Genomic DNA, 17,526 nt, shown 5'->3' on the forward strand with positions numbered 1-17,526 from the left:
ACTCCGCAGGCTTCTTACACAAGAACTGTTTTGTGCAGGAGTTCTTGCGCAAAATGTCTTGTGTAATAGCACGTCCACACTGCCATGTGATTTTGCACAAGAATGTCCGTGGCAGTGTGCGCACTCTCTTGTGCAAGAAAGCTCTGATGGCCATTTCAGCCATGTTGCCCGTTCATATTACCTTCTTGTGCAAGAGCTCTTGCACAAGAGGGTTTATTCCTCATGGGCAGAGGAATAACTCTTGCCCAAGAAGCCCTCTTTTCCTACGTTTTGCCATAAATTTACTTGCACGAGAACGCGTGTGCAGTGTAGATGCTCCTCAAGTTTTTGCAGAAGAACGGCCATTCTTGAGCAAGAAGCCTGCAGTGTAGATGTAGCCCCTGGGAGCCCAGAGAGGGGCTGTCTAGTCACAGTCTGGCTCGGCGCGCTCTGCAATGGGAAGATGTCCATGGAGCAGGCAGATGGCAGCGGCACAGGGCTCTGGTGGGCCCAGCATCCAGAGGAGCGTTTCCGATATGAGTGTTTACTGACAGCGTCCGTCTCTGGTCTGATTTCACAGTGTGGTGAGACACTGGCACCCACAGCAGCATGGATGGGGTGGCTGGAGGAAGTGGCTGGCGGGCGGCCGGTAGGAGCAGTGGCAAGTGGCCAAGGGAGAGGGTGAGCCTCATTTGCATATCTAATGAGCCACCATTGTTGTGGAAGAGGCTCTTGCGCCAGAAGAAGCATCTACACAGCCCCTTGCGCAGTGCCACTACACTTAGCCTTATTTGCATATTTCTGGCGCAAGAACCTGCCAGTGTAGACATAGCCCAATTGTTTTCACTGTCAGGGGGCTCAGTGGCCCCTCCCTCTTCCTACTTGCTCTCCTAAAAAAGACAGATCTGGCTCCCCTTTCTTTTCCCCCAGCAATTGCCATGCTGCAAAGCAGCTATCAAGAGACAGCAAAACCAACAATTTCTGTGGCACAATGGAAAGTGTGTTGGACTGTTAAGGTGTTATGATCCAGGTCAGTTATTCAAAGGTTGTGGGTTCAAATTTCACCACAATCACTTTAGCTGCTTCCTCGTTTCCAGAGCAGCTTTTACAGAACAGGCAATCCTTAGGCTGGCACTAGGATGAGCTTTAGTCCAGCAGACCCCAGCAAGGGTGGAGGCTGTTCTGAAAGGCTGCACATGCCCATGGACCCTTTTGTCCCTCCATCTCTACTACTAGTGCTGTGCAACACTCAAGCTATGTCTACACTACACTGTTCTTTTGAAAAAGCTTGGTAAATTGTGAACCCCAGTTTGCATAGCTTTTTCTGCTTCTTTTTTTGGAAGAGGCTTTTCTGACATTTGGTCTGTCTACACTGGGACAAATGTGGGGAAAAAAACCCTTTTTTGGAACATCCCTTATTCATAAAATGAAGTTCACAGAGATGCCAAAAAAGCATGTCTGCTCTTCTGAAAAATTTAGTGGAAGAACAGATGTGATCCCTGGACTAAAGCATTGTCTCTTGTGCAAACAGAGCCCTGATGTAGCATCTTATTTCAAGTTTAGGGTTCAGCGTAGCAGAGGGTTGACATATGGTAAACATTTTGAGCTACAGAAGTTGTCATTTTTATCTTATTTTGAAAAACGCTTTGGTGTTTACACAGCACCACATTTTGAAATAACCTGCTATTCTGAAATGTCCCTTCCTTCTCATGGAATGAGGTTTACAGGGATGTTGGACTAGCGAGCCCGTTGTATTTCAAAATAATAGGGCACTGTTAAGATGCAGGATAGATATTACAGATGCCTTAGTACCCTGAAATAGCCCTGCAGGGTCAAGGTCACCTTATAGGACCACAACAGGTTTGATGCTGAATTTTCAGCCTTCTCCTCTTGGATGTCTTTGCTGCTGTCTACAGCCACGCGTAGGCCTGACTCTGCATTGCCAGGGCCCCAGCCCCTCCCAGACTGCCAGACAAGAGACAGAGCTGCCAGGGGGCAGGTGTTTTCAGACTCGCAGCAGGGGGCACAAATCCCTCTCTAGGGAGCCTGCAGGAAAGGGAGCCAAAGAAGGTGGATTTTGAGGACTCTGCCTCCCCACAGCCATCCCCACCCCCACAGGCTTTGGCAGAACAAGGGGGGGAGGCTCTGCTCACCCTACTGAGTCCCACTGAGATGTTGAGCTTTTGTCCTGCCCCCCTCAGCTTGGCCTCCCTCCTCTGCCCCATTCCTACCTCACTGCCTCCTTAGGAAAGTCACACAAGGGAAGCAGCAGGAGGAGCCGGCCCCATACGCCAGCTTCCAAATGCAGGGGAGGCTGAGACACAAGTGTCCATCAGGTGCCTGGCCTGACCCATCTGGCTTTCCCAGGCTGGCAACAAGGGGCATTCTCAGCTGATGTCACCCCCCCCATTGCATGGGAGTTGGGCTTATCCCAGGCACAGTCTGAGTAGCAGGAGCTGCATGTATCCGGGGCGCAGCAATAAGAGAAGACCATGTGTTTCTGCCTGGCTTTGAACCAGGGACCTTCTGCGTGTTAGGCAAATATGATAACCACTACACCACAGAAACACACACAAAGGCTGGGACTTGGAGGACAGTTCTGTTCCTGGCTCTTTCTATCACCCTGCTCTGCAGGGGAGGGGATGCACCTTGTGAACACTCCACCTCTTGTTCTCAGGGAAGCCACTAACCGGAGCTGCCAGCTCCTCATTTCCTCACCAGCCCCTTGAGATTTGTAGCTCAAAGCTGGAGCTGCTGTGGCAGGAGGTGAAACTACAGAAGCTGACGGGACAATCAGTGGGCAGAGGGTTATTTTTTCTCCTCCCTGGGCTGATGTGGCTAGAACTGAGGAGAAAAAAATTCTCTGCCCTTCTTAGAAGATGGAAATTGCAGTTGGTTCTCTCTCTGCTTCTACCATAGCTGGACCCCAGGACTAGACTTTTGCTTTCTAAAACCCTAGTGAAAGCTGAGAGCAAATTGCTTGTAGGGTGAGAAAGTGAGTTAAGGAAGGGCACTGCCCAGCATGGGGCTTGAACCCATGACCCTGAGATTAAAAGTCTCATGCTTTACCAACTTAGCTAGCCAGGCTGTATGCAAAAAGTTTCCTAATATCCCATCACAGCATAACAGGAGCCAAGTGTTCTCCACTGCCTAACTCAAGGCTCTTTCTTGCCCCTAATGTGGGGTTCTGGTCTGTGGAGAGGTTTGAACTCGTACCCCACTCCCGACACACCCACTTCTTTCCCCACAAGGAACGGCCCCATTTCCATCTCTCCAGGGACAGGAGAAGGGCTCGGGCCTGTTTTCTGCAAAATGCTCAGCCTGTTTCATTTTCTGCGGGAACGAGTGGGATCCATGCACCCTGTTCCCCAGTGACAAGTGTGTGTCCTCTTCCCCCCTTTCCACAGACACAGCAGGCCAGGGGGCTATGAGCCTCCAGAGGCCCCTTCCTACTTGGCCTCCCACAAAGCCGGGGTGAAAAGCTGTTAGACCCCAGCTCTCCTGGGCCAAGCCATGGCAGAGGTAGCAGGATTCACTCCCATCTTCTCCTGCCTGTGCCCTGGTACTGAGGGGTCGGCCCCTTTCCTGCTGCCCCAACTCTTATTCCCAACAATGCACTTTGTGCAGGGGCCATTGGTCTTTGTGCCAAGGTGCGTGACTGGGAGTGAAGGCTCCGGGCCCTTCCCCAAATACACAAATCCCCCCCTTCTAACCTGCTCACACTGTCTGGCTGCCTCTAGCACCAGCTGAGTTTAGGAGCCAGGTGGTCTACTGAGCCTCCGACAGTGAAAATAAGGGATGAGAACTGAGCTGCAGTTGGAGAATCCATTGTGCTCTGCACGCTTGGGTTCAAATCCCATCCTTGTCGTCTGTTTGCAGCCCTCTCTCTTGCTTCTCCCAGAAGTTCAGTGCCTGCCCCTCCTGTAACCCTTTTCCGTTAAAAGCATTTGCAGAAAATCATGCCAGGCTAGACGTAGCCGAGATGTCTGCCTCAGTGACGGCCCTTTTACAGCCCTATCCAGGCCCTGCAATAGCTCAGCTGGCAGAGCAGAGGACTGTAGCAAGTGCCCGTTAGGGGGCTGGTTCAGCTCAAAGGGGAGACTTCTTTTCCCTTCCCCTAGCAGAGAAGGAGAAGAGAGGAAGGGCTTGCTGGCTCCTAGCCTGCACTGAGCTGCAGCCTGGGCTTTCCACATCCACCCGATCCTGCTATAGCTGAGACCTGCCATGGCCTGGTCACCTCTTCCTAGCACAGAAGCCCACGCTCAGCCCTGCCAGGCTGGAGCCCAGGCAGGAATGCTCTTCCCAGACCTGTTGTGTCTTCCCCTGCCTCAACTCAGCTCAGAACTGGACCTGCCGTGGCTGGGGCGCCCTTCTCTGGCTGGAACCCAGTCTGGGACTGGACCTGCTGTGTGAGGTAGAGAGGCCTGTCCTGTGGCCGTAGCAGAAGAGGAACCCCTGGGCACTGACCAGCCCTTGTTGCTGTGGCTGTCAGCAGGGAGGAGGGTCCAAAGGGGACACTAGGCCAGCGTGCCCCGGAGCAGGGCACCTGCCAGGCAGTGTCCGGCTGGGGGGAAGGGCTCTGGATGTTGCTGCTCACCATGCACGGGAAAGGTTCCTGTGCCACTGCTGGGGATGGGTGGCCCTTGCTCCCATTCTGGCCCCCCCAAAAAAACAAACCCTCCCCCACCCCGTGGGCCTCACCCCAGAGGTTGGCTTGTAGCAAAGTTACTGCAGAGGTAGGAAGCAGAAGTGGGAGGCTGCAGGTGCCTTTATGTGCTTTTGCCATGAGGCTGGTACTTCCTGTCCCCAAACAGAAGCTTCACCACACAGGCCCCTGCCTGGCTCGCTGGCTCAGCAGGCGTCGGCCCTGGTCTGTCACTGGGGTTATGGCACACCCCATGTCCCTGGCTGGAGCACCAGGTGGGGGAGGCCGTGCTCATGCCGATCCGCCTGGGAGTGGGCCCAGCTGCACAGCACAAGTATGAAATTCAGACAGACCCAGAGCTCCCAGGGCAAAGGGGAGACAAACGGACCGACAGGAGACTTGCAAAGCAGCATGTTTGCAGATACCTCCCCTGGCATTTCTGCTTTGAGTCCTGGCAAGCGAATAACATCGGTGTTAACAATTTCCTCGCATGTCTCCCCTAATTCACACAGCACCACACAAGTGACCTGGGGTAAGTGGCTGGGCCTTGGGACTGGGCACAACCTGAATGTTGGGGTGATCTGTCGTTTGAGGAAACATCAGTCACAGAGGCCGGCTTGCCCCGGCGACAGGCCAGACCAAAGTCCCCGCGGGGCCTGTCTGTGACTCCTTGTTGAGGGCCATAGACCCCCCACCCAGCACTTGCAGGGTCCCTGCTCAGCCCAGCAGGCCAGGGGAGGCGGGGTGGGGCAGAGAGGAACAGGCTCCCAGGCTGCTCCAGGTTCACCGCGGAGGTGAGTGTGGGGAGGGGGGGACAATCCCAGCTGCCACCCCACACCAGGCCCCTGATAATTCTTCGGCTTGCGTTGCACAGGGAAAGAGATGGAGCAGGGGAAGAAGGGGTGTGATGGGGCAGAGCAGGGGTGGTGCAGGTAGAGCAGAGGCAGGGTGGGACTTGTGCCAGTGGGGTTGCCCCAGGTCCCCGGTCTCCCTTAGGGATGGCCCTGCTCACCGTGTCCTTCCTGTCATCCAGCCCCTACCTGCGAGACACCTCCCCCAACTGCTCACTGTGTCCCTCCTCTCCTCCAGCACCCTGCCCGCAGGACCCCCCACCCTTCACTTGTCATGTCCCTCCTGTCTGTACATCCCCAACCCTGAGAGACTCCCCCCCCTCTCGCCCGCATCTCTCCTCAGCTCTCCTTGACCCCACCCCCCACCCCCCGCTGTGTCCCTTCCCAACCTCTGCATTCACGGGGGCAGGGCAGGAGGGGTGCAGCGGTGGGACTAACCAGGGAAGAGCAGGGCCTGGAGTGGCTCTGGGGCAGGGCCTGCGGTGGAGCAGGGGTGGGACGTGGGTGGCAGAGACGGGCCAGGGAACCAGCCTCCCCCGGGGAAGCTTCTCCCCCCCCCCCACGTCCAGGCTGTTAGTGCTTGAGGGGCTCACACTGGATAGCTGGGGGGTGAGGTCTCAGTACAGAGCCGCCCCCAGCCTGGGGACGGGCCCTGGTGTGTGGCTCTAACCAGGGGGTGAAATCACCAAACCCCCCCTCCCCCTCCCCGACTGCATATGGGGCGAGGCAGGTGCCTGCCTTATTCTGGCAAGAAACACCTCAGGTGCCTGAGCCACCCGACCCTGCCGCTGGGTTCCCGCCGGTGGATTGCTAAGCAGGGACTGGCGCCCCCTGCAGCCCAGACGCAGGCATCTCCCTGTGAGAGGGGCGGGGCTTAGCGCACCCCTCCCCTCCTGTCAGCATCTCCCCTGGCTGGCTTAGACGGCTCCCGGGGACCTGCCTGCTGAGCTGGCTTTTGTGTGTGTGACGCCCACGCGTTGCTTACGGAGTTTAAGCCCCTAACTCAGCTGTGCAGGTCACACTCTCTTCCGGGAATTATCTAGTGGCCAAAAAATTAGGCCCCATGATGCTCAGCATTACAACACCTGGGACCCTTCCTGGATTGCACCTTGTGCACCAGCCACCTCCCCACACAGCCCCGTGGAGGAGCTGCTGGTTGACAAGGTGTGGGCAGGACAGAGGAGCCCAGGCTGGGCAGGAACACAGCGCAGCAAACCCCAAACTCTCCTCCTAGGGGTGGGATATTCTCTGTGGGCACTCCGGGGATGCACCCCCCTCAGGCAGCAAATCCCTGGCCTCTGCCTCCAGGAGCTGCAGCTGAGACAGTGAAGTGGCACAAACAAGAATTGCTTGTCTAGTTTATTTACAGTAAGTCACCGACGCTGGACAGCGAAAGGGCCTGAGAAGGAGGGTTCAAAACCCAGCCTGGAAGGAGATTTTCACCATGTCTCCAGGACTCTCCCTTTAGTCTTGTTTTATTTTCATTTGAATTTTCCTTCTAATCCCCTCTGGCTAAACAAACCCTTTTCCTGCCTCCCCCAGGCCTCAGGATTAAAAAATAAAATAATAATAAAAACCCTTCATGCGACTGGCCCAGTGATTTTGAAGGGGATGGTCACCAACCAGTAGAGCTTGGAGGCTCTGACAGGGGATCCTGACTGGTCTGGCTGGGAGCCTGTCAAGTGCTGGCACGTCAACTCCCCTCCCCCCAGTGCCCTGCTGCTCCTGCCCAGCGCCTCAGCACTGCCCCCGGGATCCTCCTGCTTGTTGTGCAGGGTGGGGGAGACAGAGGCAGGGGGCGCTGATGTCATGCTGTCCCTCTCCTCCTGTACAGAGTGAGGAGGGTGAGACCTCAGCAAAGAGGTGGGGCAAGAGCAGGGCCTCGGAGAAGGGGCGGGGCAGGGCAGGGGTACTTGGGTTGCGGTAGCTCCTGGACTGACTTAAATAAAACTCGGGATCTTCTGTTTCCAATGGCTGGAGTTGGCTGTGTGAAGGGGTTTGGTCTGTCTACATCCCTCACCCTCCTCCGCACTCTGTGTGTGACCGTCAGTGTCACCGGCTCCCCAAGAGTCACAGGGGAAGGTGACTGTGCCCTGCAGCAGGAGCTCTGGCTGGCAGATGGGTACAAACCACTCCCTGTGTCTGTGGAGCTTCCAGCTTCTCCCCAACCCCTTAGTGATTAATTCTGTGTCCTCCCCCACCCCTCCTACCAGCCTGTCCCCTGCCCGACTCTTAGATCTGCCCCCTGCCCAGCCCTCACCTCTGCCTGTCCCCAGCCCAGCTGTTAGTTCTGCCCCTGCCCAGCCCCCACCTCTGCCTCATCTGCATTCTCAAGGGGTTTTCTCCGTACCCTTCCAATCTCTGGGGCTGGAGGGAGGGAGGGAGGGGCAGGAGCTTTCAGGGATCCTAGAAATGAGGAGCCAGGAGGTAGGTAGGGGGAAGTCCTCCAGGGTCACAGAGGGGGTGTGTGAGGCTAGAGAAGCTGATTTCAGGGACACAGGCTGAGTGGGGATGCTGACCACACCCCCAGCCAGGGTCGGATTCTCTCCCCAGGGAGGGAGCCCGTCGGGAAAGTGAAGATCAGGGCCTCAGAACCAGCATCAATAAATCTCACCTGCCCCCGGTCACAGTCCAGACAAACACGGATCCTGCTGGGGGGGATCAGGTGCAGGGGAGTCAAAGGGGAGGTGAGAGCCCGGAACTGACTCTCCCACCTCTCCACAGCCCAGATCCCCTCTTTAGGGATACGTCTGATCCATCCCTTCCTGCTCACAGACTCTCTGGCCACCCCCACAGCCCAGTGTCGCCCATCCCCCACCTCCACCTCCCAGCAATGTCTCCCCGAGGTGAACCCCTCACGGCCCAGCACATAGGGCCGAGTGTCAAATCTCTCCGGGTTGTCAGGCAGTCGCTCCTGGGTACGGTCCCAGATAACATATTTCCCATCCTCAGACAGGACGAGGCTGGGATGAGCCGTGTCTGGATCCAGAGTCACAGTCGCTGGGGAGAGAGAATCAGGGCGTGAGGGGCAGAGCTCAGCCCTGGGGGCGGCTGGGGCCATTTCTCACCCTCCCCAGCAGCCCTGTTGTGGCTGGGACAGGCCTGGGCCCCAGGGAGCTGCCTCTGCCCTGGGCCCTGAGACTGAGCTGAGCTGTCACTGCAGCACCTGAGCTTGGGCAATGGGACCCGCTTCATCAGCTTCTCATTTGTGTGCAGAGGCTGCAGCCTCCTGCCCCCCAACTCGGGCTGCTCCACCCCCAGGGCCAGGCCCAGAGCAGGAGGGTTCGGGGGGGGGAGGGCAGAGGAGGCAGGTTCCAGCTTTAACCCCCAGAGGGAAACTCCCTCCCCTGCTGCAGCCTCCACCCCCCGCCCAGGGCACAGAGGGGAGGGGGCAGCGCGGGGGAAGAGCCGCCTCACCCCAGAGAGCAGGGCCTGGGCATTAGTCACCCCAGGGCAGTGGAGGGTCCAGGGCTCTTCAGGGCAGCCAGGCTCAATGGGGGGAGCCCAGCTCTGGCTTCTGGCCTGGCCGGGGACAGGGCCTCTGGGGAAGGGGATCTGGGGTGGGGTCACTGGGAGGGGCAGCACAGGGCAGAGGCTGGTGCCCAAGGAGGGGCTGCGCTGATCAGCTGCCCCGACACAAAGTGCAGCCCCTGTCTGCAAAGCCCCCTGCCTGCAAACTGCGCCCTTAGTGAGAAGTGGGGGGGTCCGACCATCCCATTGCTTAAAGGGGCAGGACACGGCCCCTCGTCCTTCTGATCCAGTGCCCCTGGGGCTCCTCACCACTCAGTGGGCAGGTTTGGGCTCTGCCTGTCGTGGTCACTGGGGGTTTGGTTGGTGACTTGAGCTACAAGCTCAGGAAGGTGTTTTCAGTCTCCACTTGAAACCTCACCTTGTCTGAAAGCTCCCGGGGACTTTCCTCTTGCTCTCTCCAGCACAGTGGGCAGCATGTCTGGTGGGGGAAGGGAGAAGATGGGTGAGATTCAGGAGTCTATATTGCCCACGACATCCCCAATCCTAACACACAGAGCTGGGTTTTTGTTATAGCTGCCCTCCCCCCCCCCCCCCCCCCGAACCCTCTTGGGTATGTCTACAGTGCAGAGAAGAGGCTGCTGCTGCCGATCTCCCAGGGTTTGAATTAGCAGTCATGTTAAGACAGCTAATCACACTGAGAGGCTCTTCTGTAGCTGGTGGTAGACCTGCTTTCAGGAGGAGTAAAGGAAGTCAGAGGGAGAATGCTCTTCTCTCCATTTTCTGCTATGTGTACATGCCAAAAGGCCCTGGGGATTCCAGTGGATGAGAAGCTGGTTATGAGTCAAGAGGGTACCCTTGTAGCCAAGAAGGCGAATGGCATATTAGGATGCATTAGGAGGAGCATTGCCAGCAGATCTAGAGAAGTGATTATTCCCCTCTATTTGGCACTAGTGAATCCACATCTGGAGTATTGTGTTCAGTTCTGGGCCCCCCACTACAGAAAGGATGAGAAGAGTGAGGGGGGATTTGGTGGCAGCCTTCAACTTCCTGAAGGGGGGTTCCAAAGAGGATGGCGAGAGGCTGTTATCAGTGGTGACAGATGGCAGAACAAGGAGCAATGGGCTCAAGCTGCGGTGGGGGAGGTCTAGGTTGGATAGTAGGATTAAACTATTTCCCTAGGAGAGTGGTGAAGCACTGGGATGGGTTCCCTAGTTAGGTGGTGAAATCTCCATCCCTAGTGATTTTTAAGTGTTGGCTTGATAAAATCCTGACTGGGTTGATTTAGTTGGGGTTAGTCCTGCCTTGGGCAGGCATCTGGACTCAGTGACTCCTGAGGTCTCTTCCAGTCCTATGATTCTATGTTTCTAAGAGCTGAATTAAGCTACTTCAACTTCAGCTAGGCAATTCATGCCGTTAAAAAAGTTTGAAGCCTCCTACTTTCTCACTCAGGCCTCTCCCTGCAAAAGAACCAACCTCATAGCCTCACTGGAAGCCCAGGACAATCTGTGAAGAGATTCGCTTTCTCCGCAACATCCCTTCCCACCCTGCAGACTCCGCTGGGTTTGGCTCATTCACTTCCTGACATTTGTCACAGCCTAGGCCCAGATCCTGCAAAGACTTTGGCCTCAAAGGAACTTCACCCACTTGGGTCCCTTTGACACGAGCGGTTCAGAGTTTGCAAACTCCTGGCTCTACCTGTGAGCCGTGGGGTCTGTGTACTCAGCGTCTCTGCAGAGAGCAGCACGGAGCTGGGCGTGTTTCTGTCTGTGTGTCGGCCATTTTGTGCTCTAACAGTAGCTGTAATTACAAAGTAGCTTTTGGAACAAATAAGTTTCAATTAATCAACCTGAGTGTCTGGGATGGCAAGTGGGTGCCATTCTCACCTCACAATCAACAGAAGTTTAATCTAATGAGGAACTAAATAACCACCATCGGTCTCTTTCCATGGCCTCAGACGCTTCACTCACTCTCCCCTCCCCGTCCCTTCTCGGTACCTGTGAACTCCCTCAGCGTCTCCGACAGCGCAGTCGTTTGCCGGGAGATACCCCTGACTCGCTCGTCCAATTCAGGAGAAATCTCCTCTGGCGGCTGGAACGGCCCCATCTCACACCTGGGGATAGACAACGTCACATGGGGACAGTGCACCGAGTGACTCAGTTCCCCAGCTCTGGCCAGTGAGTCGCTGCTCTGCTGGGCCTGGAGTTCGAATCCTCCAGTTCTCCCAGCCCCAGAGCAGGGGCAGCGCAGCCCTTGGCCCTGCAACATCCCCTCAAAGGTCCCATGAACAGTCTGCAGCTCTGGCCTGGGGAGACCAGCTGGGGGACAGAAGGGGAACTGAGTCTCTCCAGCCAACTCACCCCTTGGCCTCCAGGCGCTAAGGGGCAGGAGGTTCCCAGGGGAAGGGCTGTAGGAATCTGCCCACTAGGGACTCGACTGAGACACCAGCTCCCCCCTCCCCAGCCCATTCCCACAGGTCTCCAAACAGCCCTCGGGTGGGACAGACTCTGGGTCCCTGCTGCCCTGGGCTGAATGTGCCCAGTGCCCGGCAGTGACAGGCCCATGTCCCACCCCACAGCCCTGAGGCAGCCAGTCCCCAGGGAGGTGACAGCTCCAGGAAACACTTGAGCTCAGACTGTGCCCTGAATGGGGAATTCCAGAGTCTGCTGGGCCAGGGGAGAGCCGCAGGCTGACGCTGATCAGAGATTTGTGCCCAGCCTGTGACCTTCCCCTCACATCCGGCTGCAGAGCCCTGGGGAGATGTGGTGCCAACATCAGCTCCAAGCCCTTTCCCTGCACTGTGCTGTGTAAGGGAAGCGAGAGACACCTACCTGCTCAAGGTGCTTCTCACGTCCTGGAGGAGAGAGAGAGAAAAGAATCTCAGTCCCATTGGGCACACACAAGGGACTCAGTGAAAGAATTTTGCAAACATGGGAACAAGGGGCCCTGCCCTGGCCCCAGGAACATGGATCCCCTGAGTGAATGGGGCTTTGCCATCTCTAATAGCTCTGTGCCTGTGACTCTGCAAAGCACACGAGTCACTCGCACGGCAGCAATGCACACGCCGAGTTACACCCAGATCTGACAGCTGGACCCCAGCGCTTGTGATTCAGGAGCCTCCCTTCCCTGTGTGAGGAGTTGGGACGTTTCTCCCTCAGTCTCACCTGCACGAATTCACTCGCTGGCTTCTGACACGTCCCCTCCAGCTCACCGATCCGCTCGCTGAGATGGGAAATCTGAGCAGAGAGTTTCCTGACAGTGTCAGTCTGGAGCCTCCCAGTTTCCTCATCCAACTGCTCCAGCTGGGCCAGCAGGAGTCGCTCTTGTTCCTCCAGGAACTGTCGCAGCTGCTGAAACTCGGCCACAATCTTCTGCCTCTCGGCTTGTGTCTGTTTCTGTATGAAAATGGGGAAAGGGCTGGTCAGGGGCATGGATGGAGCCCGGGGCCCTTTCGTGGGGATCTGAGTGTGCAGCAAAGAGAACTTCTTGGAAAACCCTCAGATTTCTGACATTTGACTCTACCCTGTGGGTCAGTTTTCCCTTTGGCCCCTGTGTCCCTCTGAAAGGGAGACCCCCGTGTCTGTCATGGGCAGCATCTTCTGCTATCCATGAGCTCTGGGAATTCACATCCGAGCAGTAGGGGGCAGGACTTAACACCCAGATTCTCTTTAAATTTCTTCATCAATGTGTGGAATATTTTTTCTATGTGCACTGAGGCAAGTGTAAATATGCACCACCAGCTGAAACACCTAGCTGTTGACATTCTGCCAATTAGCTGGGGAGCATCTGAAACTCTCCTGAGCTGCCGCCCAAGCACTCAGTGTACTGGGAACACTGCTTGGCCCCACACTGACACAGATACCCAGGGAGAGGACAGAAGCAAAGCCATTAGCAGGAAATGAGCAGACCCAGCAGACAGCCCTTCCCCGGGACATTCAGGTAACTGGAGGAGGATTTATGGGAAAGCCACAAAGGTTGGATATGAACTCATCCCCTGACATGGAAGCTCAGGGCCTGTGCAGATATGAATCTAATCCAGCAACCCAAGATCATGGCGAAACTGAGGATGTTAACTAGCGATTAATTGATTAGTCAAGTAGTCGATGGAATTTCCATTGACTACTTGACTAGTTGATATACACTTCCCTATTCCTCCTTGTACATTTCAAAGGAGGAATGCAGAATTCTGCATGCAGCCCAGGCTCAGCGGGAAGTCCCACTGACTCCGGGCTGCGTGTGGGTACCAGCTTTGAAATGCACAAGAATTCCCAGTGGGAGTCAGAGTCCCCGCTGACCCTGGGCTCCATGCTGCGCTGCCACTTTGAAATGTCATGCGGAGCCGGGATCAGCTGGGAAGTCTTCAGCTGACCCCAGGCTCCACATACACTGCACCACACAGCTGAGCCTGGGATCAGCTGTGCAGCACTGCCCCTTTGAAATGCCAAGCTGGGATCAGCTGTGCAGCACTGCCCCTTTGAAATGCCAAGCTGGGATCAGCTGTGCAGTGCTGCCCCTTTGAAGGCCGCCATGGTGTTTCAAAGCAGCAGTGCTGCACAGCTGATCCCAGGCTCAGCTGTGTGGCACTGCCACTTTCAAGTACCCCTTCTTCTCCCCTTTGCTGCCTCTGTCTGATGGGGGGGGGTGGAAATCAACTAGTCGACTAGCTATCAGATCAGCATTTGCTGTTTTTACAAAAGCGCGTGGAGCGTCCTAACGTCAAGAGCATTTTTGCACAAGAAAATGTACAGCAGATCGGCAGAACAGAGGGCTTTTTGTGGCATAGCTATTCCTCTTTCTATGAGGAATAACTCCTTTTTGTGCAAGAGTTCTTGTGCAAAAAGGTGTGTGTGGATGGGCAACAGGGTTTTTTGTGCAAAAAGTGCTACTGGAAAAAAGCACAGGCTATTCTGTGAATAGCAATCAGAGCTTTCTTGCAAGAGAGTGTCCGTGCAGTCTGGATGCTCTCTTGCGCAAAAGCGCATCGCTCTTCCGATGCACTTTTGCAGGGTGGACGCGTTCTTGCACAAGACGTTTTTGCGGAAGATCCCTTCTGCAAAAATCTTCTTGCGCAGGAAGCCTGCAGTGCAGACATAGCCTAAGTGATGCCAATCCCAGGAGCCACCAGGGTTTAAACAGGGGCTGGGAGCTCAGCCCTGAGGCCTGGGGACTGCGCTGGTAGGACAGAGCTGGGCTAAGCACCAGGGCAAGCCCATTCGTTACAGGGAGGCTCAGAGGAGCAAGAGCATCACTGGGCTGCTGTTCGGTAAAGTGGAGGGAGTGGGGGAGGCTCCACCCTCCCTGGAGGGGAAGGGCCTCAGGCGGAAGGGGCAGGGATGGGGACAGTCAGCCCTCAGCACCACATGGAGCGCGCTGAACCATGTCCCCCTCCCTGCCCCCCCACCCCCCTCCCGCCCCCGGCAGCCCTCACAGCCACCCAGTGCACTGCAGCAGTGATTTAATCAGCAGACCCCAGGGAAGTTGCCCTTTGTCTCCCCCCCCTCTCCACTGTCTGAGGGCTTGGGGGGGCCATTTGTCTGCACAGTCCCAGTTCTGTGGGGCTCTGTCCCTGCCTGGTGGGGACTCAGCCCTGGCCGTGGCTTTGTCTGGTGAGAAAGGGACAGGAGGAGACTGAGGCTGCAGCAGGAGGGGGTGGCACCTCCACGCAGAATGACATAGGTGGGGATGGTCTGACAGAGGCAGGGACAGGCCCACAGAGGCCGACCAAGCATTGAGGGAAGGGCCAGGAGGCAGGCGTGGGCATGTCCTGTGCTTTGGGGATGGGTCAGTGACTCCCTAATTAAACAGGCTGATTTCTGTTCTGGATGGTTGGGGTTTGCCCCAGTCCCTGGTACAGCTCCCGGCAGCAGTGCATTCTGGGAGATTCCCACTGGCTGCCTGGTGGGACTAAGGGAGCCTCACTGGCTGGTCTGTGCCCAGGTACCCACTGGCACAGGTCAGACCGGCACCGGGCAGCTCCAGCCTGGGGGTAGTTTTGCTCCAACCCAGTCTGATCCCAGTGGTACCTGGCACAGCCTGCACTGCCTGGAGTCCTGCTGTGGGTGGACTCAAGGCACTTGGGGTCCCACATTTGCATCCAGTCCAGTGACCTCCTCTAGTGCTGGCGGCAGCATCTGAGTTTAACCCCTCCTGGAGCAGCCCAGGAGTTCAGCATCCCAGTGGGAAACCTTCTGTCCCTGCTGGGCCTCGAGCAAGGTGCCTTTCCCACCTAACTGACACATTTCACGATGTGGTTGAGGTGGCAGCAAGGCCTAGTGGTTAGGACCATGGACTTCATCTGGAGAAACTGGGATTCTGTGCTGAGCTCAGCCACTGACCTACTGGGTGATTAACTCCCCTGCGTTGTGCCTCAGTTCCCCTCTTCACCTTTTGTCTATCTCTAGACTATAAACTGCTCAGGGCATGGACTGTCCCTGGCTGTGTTTTGCATAAAGCCCGGATCTCACATGGGGTCTGTGAGAGCAACTGTGATGCAAATACAAGTAATTAAAACAATCTCTAGTCATCAAATCTGTAACACCAGCCACTTGTAACCCCCCCTTCTCCAGTCTGAAGGCAGCACATTCCCAGAGGCCAGCCTGACATTGATTGCGTCCACCTCCCATTTGATTTCTTTGGTTACAGCCTGTCCCAGGCCAGGCAGGCTTTAGCTGGCTGTTGAGTCGCACGGGGCAAGGGAAGAGTCAGGGAAATTAGCCAGTGACTAAAACCCAGAATAATTCCCCAGCAGACAGGGCAGCAGCTCCCTACCTTGTACTCCTGGGCAGCCTCCGCTATGGACAGCGCCGTGTGCGTGCAGTGCTTCTGGGACCTGTCGCACATCACGCAGATGGGGCCTTGATCCTTCTCACAGAACAGTTTCAGCACCTCCTGATGCTCCTCGCACAGCCCGTCCCCTCCTGCTTTCTTCACTGGCCAGAGGGGTCCCTGCTGCACAGGATCACTGCACTGCAGGCAGGAGGCGGCTGGGAAGGGTCCCTCCCAGCACTGGCTGATGCAGGCCTGGCAGAAATTGAGCCCACACTCCAGAGAGACAGGGGCTGTGAAATCCTCCAGACAGACAGAACAAGATGCTTCCTCCTGCAGGCTTAGTACAGGCTCACTGTGGCCAGGGCTCCTTCTGATCTGGGGAACAGCATCAGTTTCAATTTCCTGAGCTCAGGCTCTACCTGCCTCCAGCAACAACCGGCTGTTCCCCTCCCTGGAGCTGACTCAGGCTGTTTCCTGGAAGGGGAAGAGCCAGCAGGCGACACCCCAGCCCTGGAGGCTTTGGTGAGAAACGTCCCACACTCTGGTTGTGGCCCTGGCACCTGCCCTTGTGCTGGTGTGGAGGAGCCCTGGGGCATCACATGGACCCCAGAATCCACCAGGCTGGGCTGATCAGTTCCCAGAACTGTGTGTGTAAGCAGCCAGAATGAAGCTTGTGAAGAATTCATTGTGTTTGATGTGTGATGTTGACAGGTAAAGTAACAGTTGATTATTTATGTGTATCTAATTACACGCTCCCAGTTGCAGTTTTACCACGTTCAATTTTCACAGCAGTGGGAAATGCTAGGGGGAGGGGCAGGCAATATTTGGCTCAGACAGTTGCTATTCAGTGACAGACACTGAGATTCAAACAGTAATTTTTTTATTATTAAACCACAAATTGTCAATGTGACTCTCAAAACAGACTAAGTGAAAGTCCTTCAACCATAAGAAGTTCTCAAGCAGCCCGGCTCTTCCTGGGCCTGTGTGGAACTTTCAGTTACTATGAAGGAAAAGATTTTCCCCTCGGTTTGTGAGTGGACAGTGAAATCGAGGTTCGCTGGCATCTGCTCCCTCCAAGCCCAGTGACACCCAATTCTCAGGCCAAACGCCTATTCCAGCTGGAATCCATGTTTCCGGGGCCCGATCCTGACGTGCACTCAGGCTGCTCGGCTCGTTCTAAAGGAGCCTCAGTGTCCCTAGCGCTGCCGATGTTAATGACTTTACGGGTCCCGCACAGGAGCGGCCAGGCCGGGTCAGACAAAGGCCCCCCCAGCCCCGTGTCCTGTCTGCCCGGTGCCCAGTGCGGGTGCCCCAGGGGGAGGGAACAGAACAGGGATCCCCAGTGACCCGCCCCCCGCGGCCCGTTCCCAGCGTCCTGCAAACAGAGCCCAGGGGCGGGGGGGGGGGGGATCTGCCTGCCCAGGGCGAGGACCCGGCCCCCCCCCGCAGGTGACACGTTCCGGGGCCCGGGCCCGGCGAGTCCGCGCGCTCCCGCCCCAGTGGCCCGAGAGGCGGGTCCGTGTCTCGCGCCCGAGGGGGCAGCGCGCAGGCGCGTCACTGGTCTCCGCGCTCTCATTGGTTCGTGGAGCCCCGGCCACGCCCCCTTCCGAGACCCTGCCCCGCCCTCAGCGTCTCTGGGCGGCCCCGTCACTCCCGGCCTGACAGCGGGGCCAGGGGAATCCCCGTCAGAGCAAGGGGCGGGGCAATTCATGTCACTGATGATGCGGCCACGGGGGCGGGCAATTGTGCGTCACTGGGGCGTGACAGCCCGGGGAACCCCTGTCAATCGGAGCGAGAGCAAGGGGCGGAGCAAGC

General features: G+C 56.6%; 2 protein-coding genes and 2 non-coding genes across 5 annotated transcripts in view; all 4 read right to left on the reverse strand.

Annotated features, from left to right (window-relative positions):
* Positions 1–17,526, reverse strand: part of LOC142821517 (uncharacterized) — a 191,127-nt gene that overhangs the window by 72,997 nt on the left and 100,604 nt on the right. The window lies entirely within an intron of this gene.
* TRNAV-AAC (transfer RNA valine (anticodon AAC)) lies at positions 2,475–2,547 on the reverse strand. The gene has a single exon. It is a non-coding gene; the product is annotated as a tRNA-Val (tRNA).
* TRNAK-UUU (transfer RNA lysine (anticodon UUU)) lies at positions 2,994–3,066 on the reverse strand. The gene has a single exon. It is a non-coding gene; the product is annotated as a tRNA-Lys (tRNA).
* On the reverse strand, positions 10,509–12,376 carry LOC142821557 (E3 ubiquitin-protein ligase TRIM15-like). Of its 2 annotated transcripts, none has more exons than XM_075912819.1 (3): positions 12,108–12,376; positions 11,775–11,797; positions 10,509–11,056 (listed from the first exon to the last, which is right to left on the reverse strand). In XM_075912819.1, exons 1-3 carry the CDS (start codon positions 12,372–12,374, stop codon positions 10,906–10,908), a joined length of 441 nt encoding a protein of 146 aa, XP_075768934.1. In that variant the 5' UTR covers positions 12,375–12,376; the 3' UTR covers positions 10,509–10,905. The 2 variants fall into 2 exon arrangements, with proteins under 2 accessions (XP_075768934.1, XP_075768935.1); XM_075912820.1 differs by having other exon boundaries at positions 10,970–11,056; positions 12,155–12,376.

The sequence above is a fragment of the Pelodiscus sinensis genome, chromosome 31 (genome assembly GCF_049634645.1).
Source record: "Pelodiscus sinensis isolate JC-2024 chromosome 31, ASM4963464v1, whole genome shotgun sequence".
Lineage (NCBI taxonomy): Eukaryota > Metazoa > Chordata > Testudines > Trionychidae > Pelodiscus > Pelodiscus sinensis.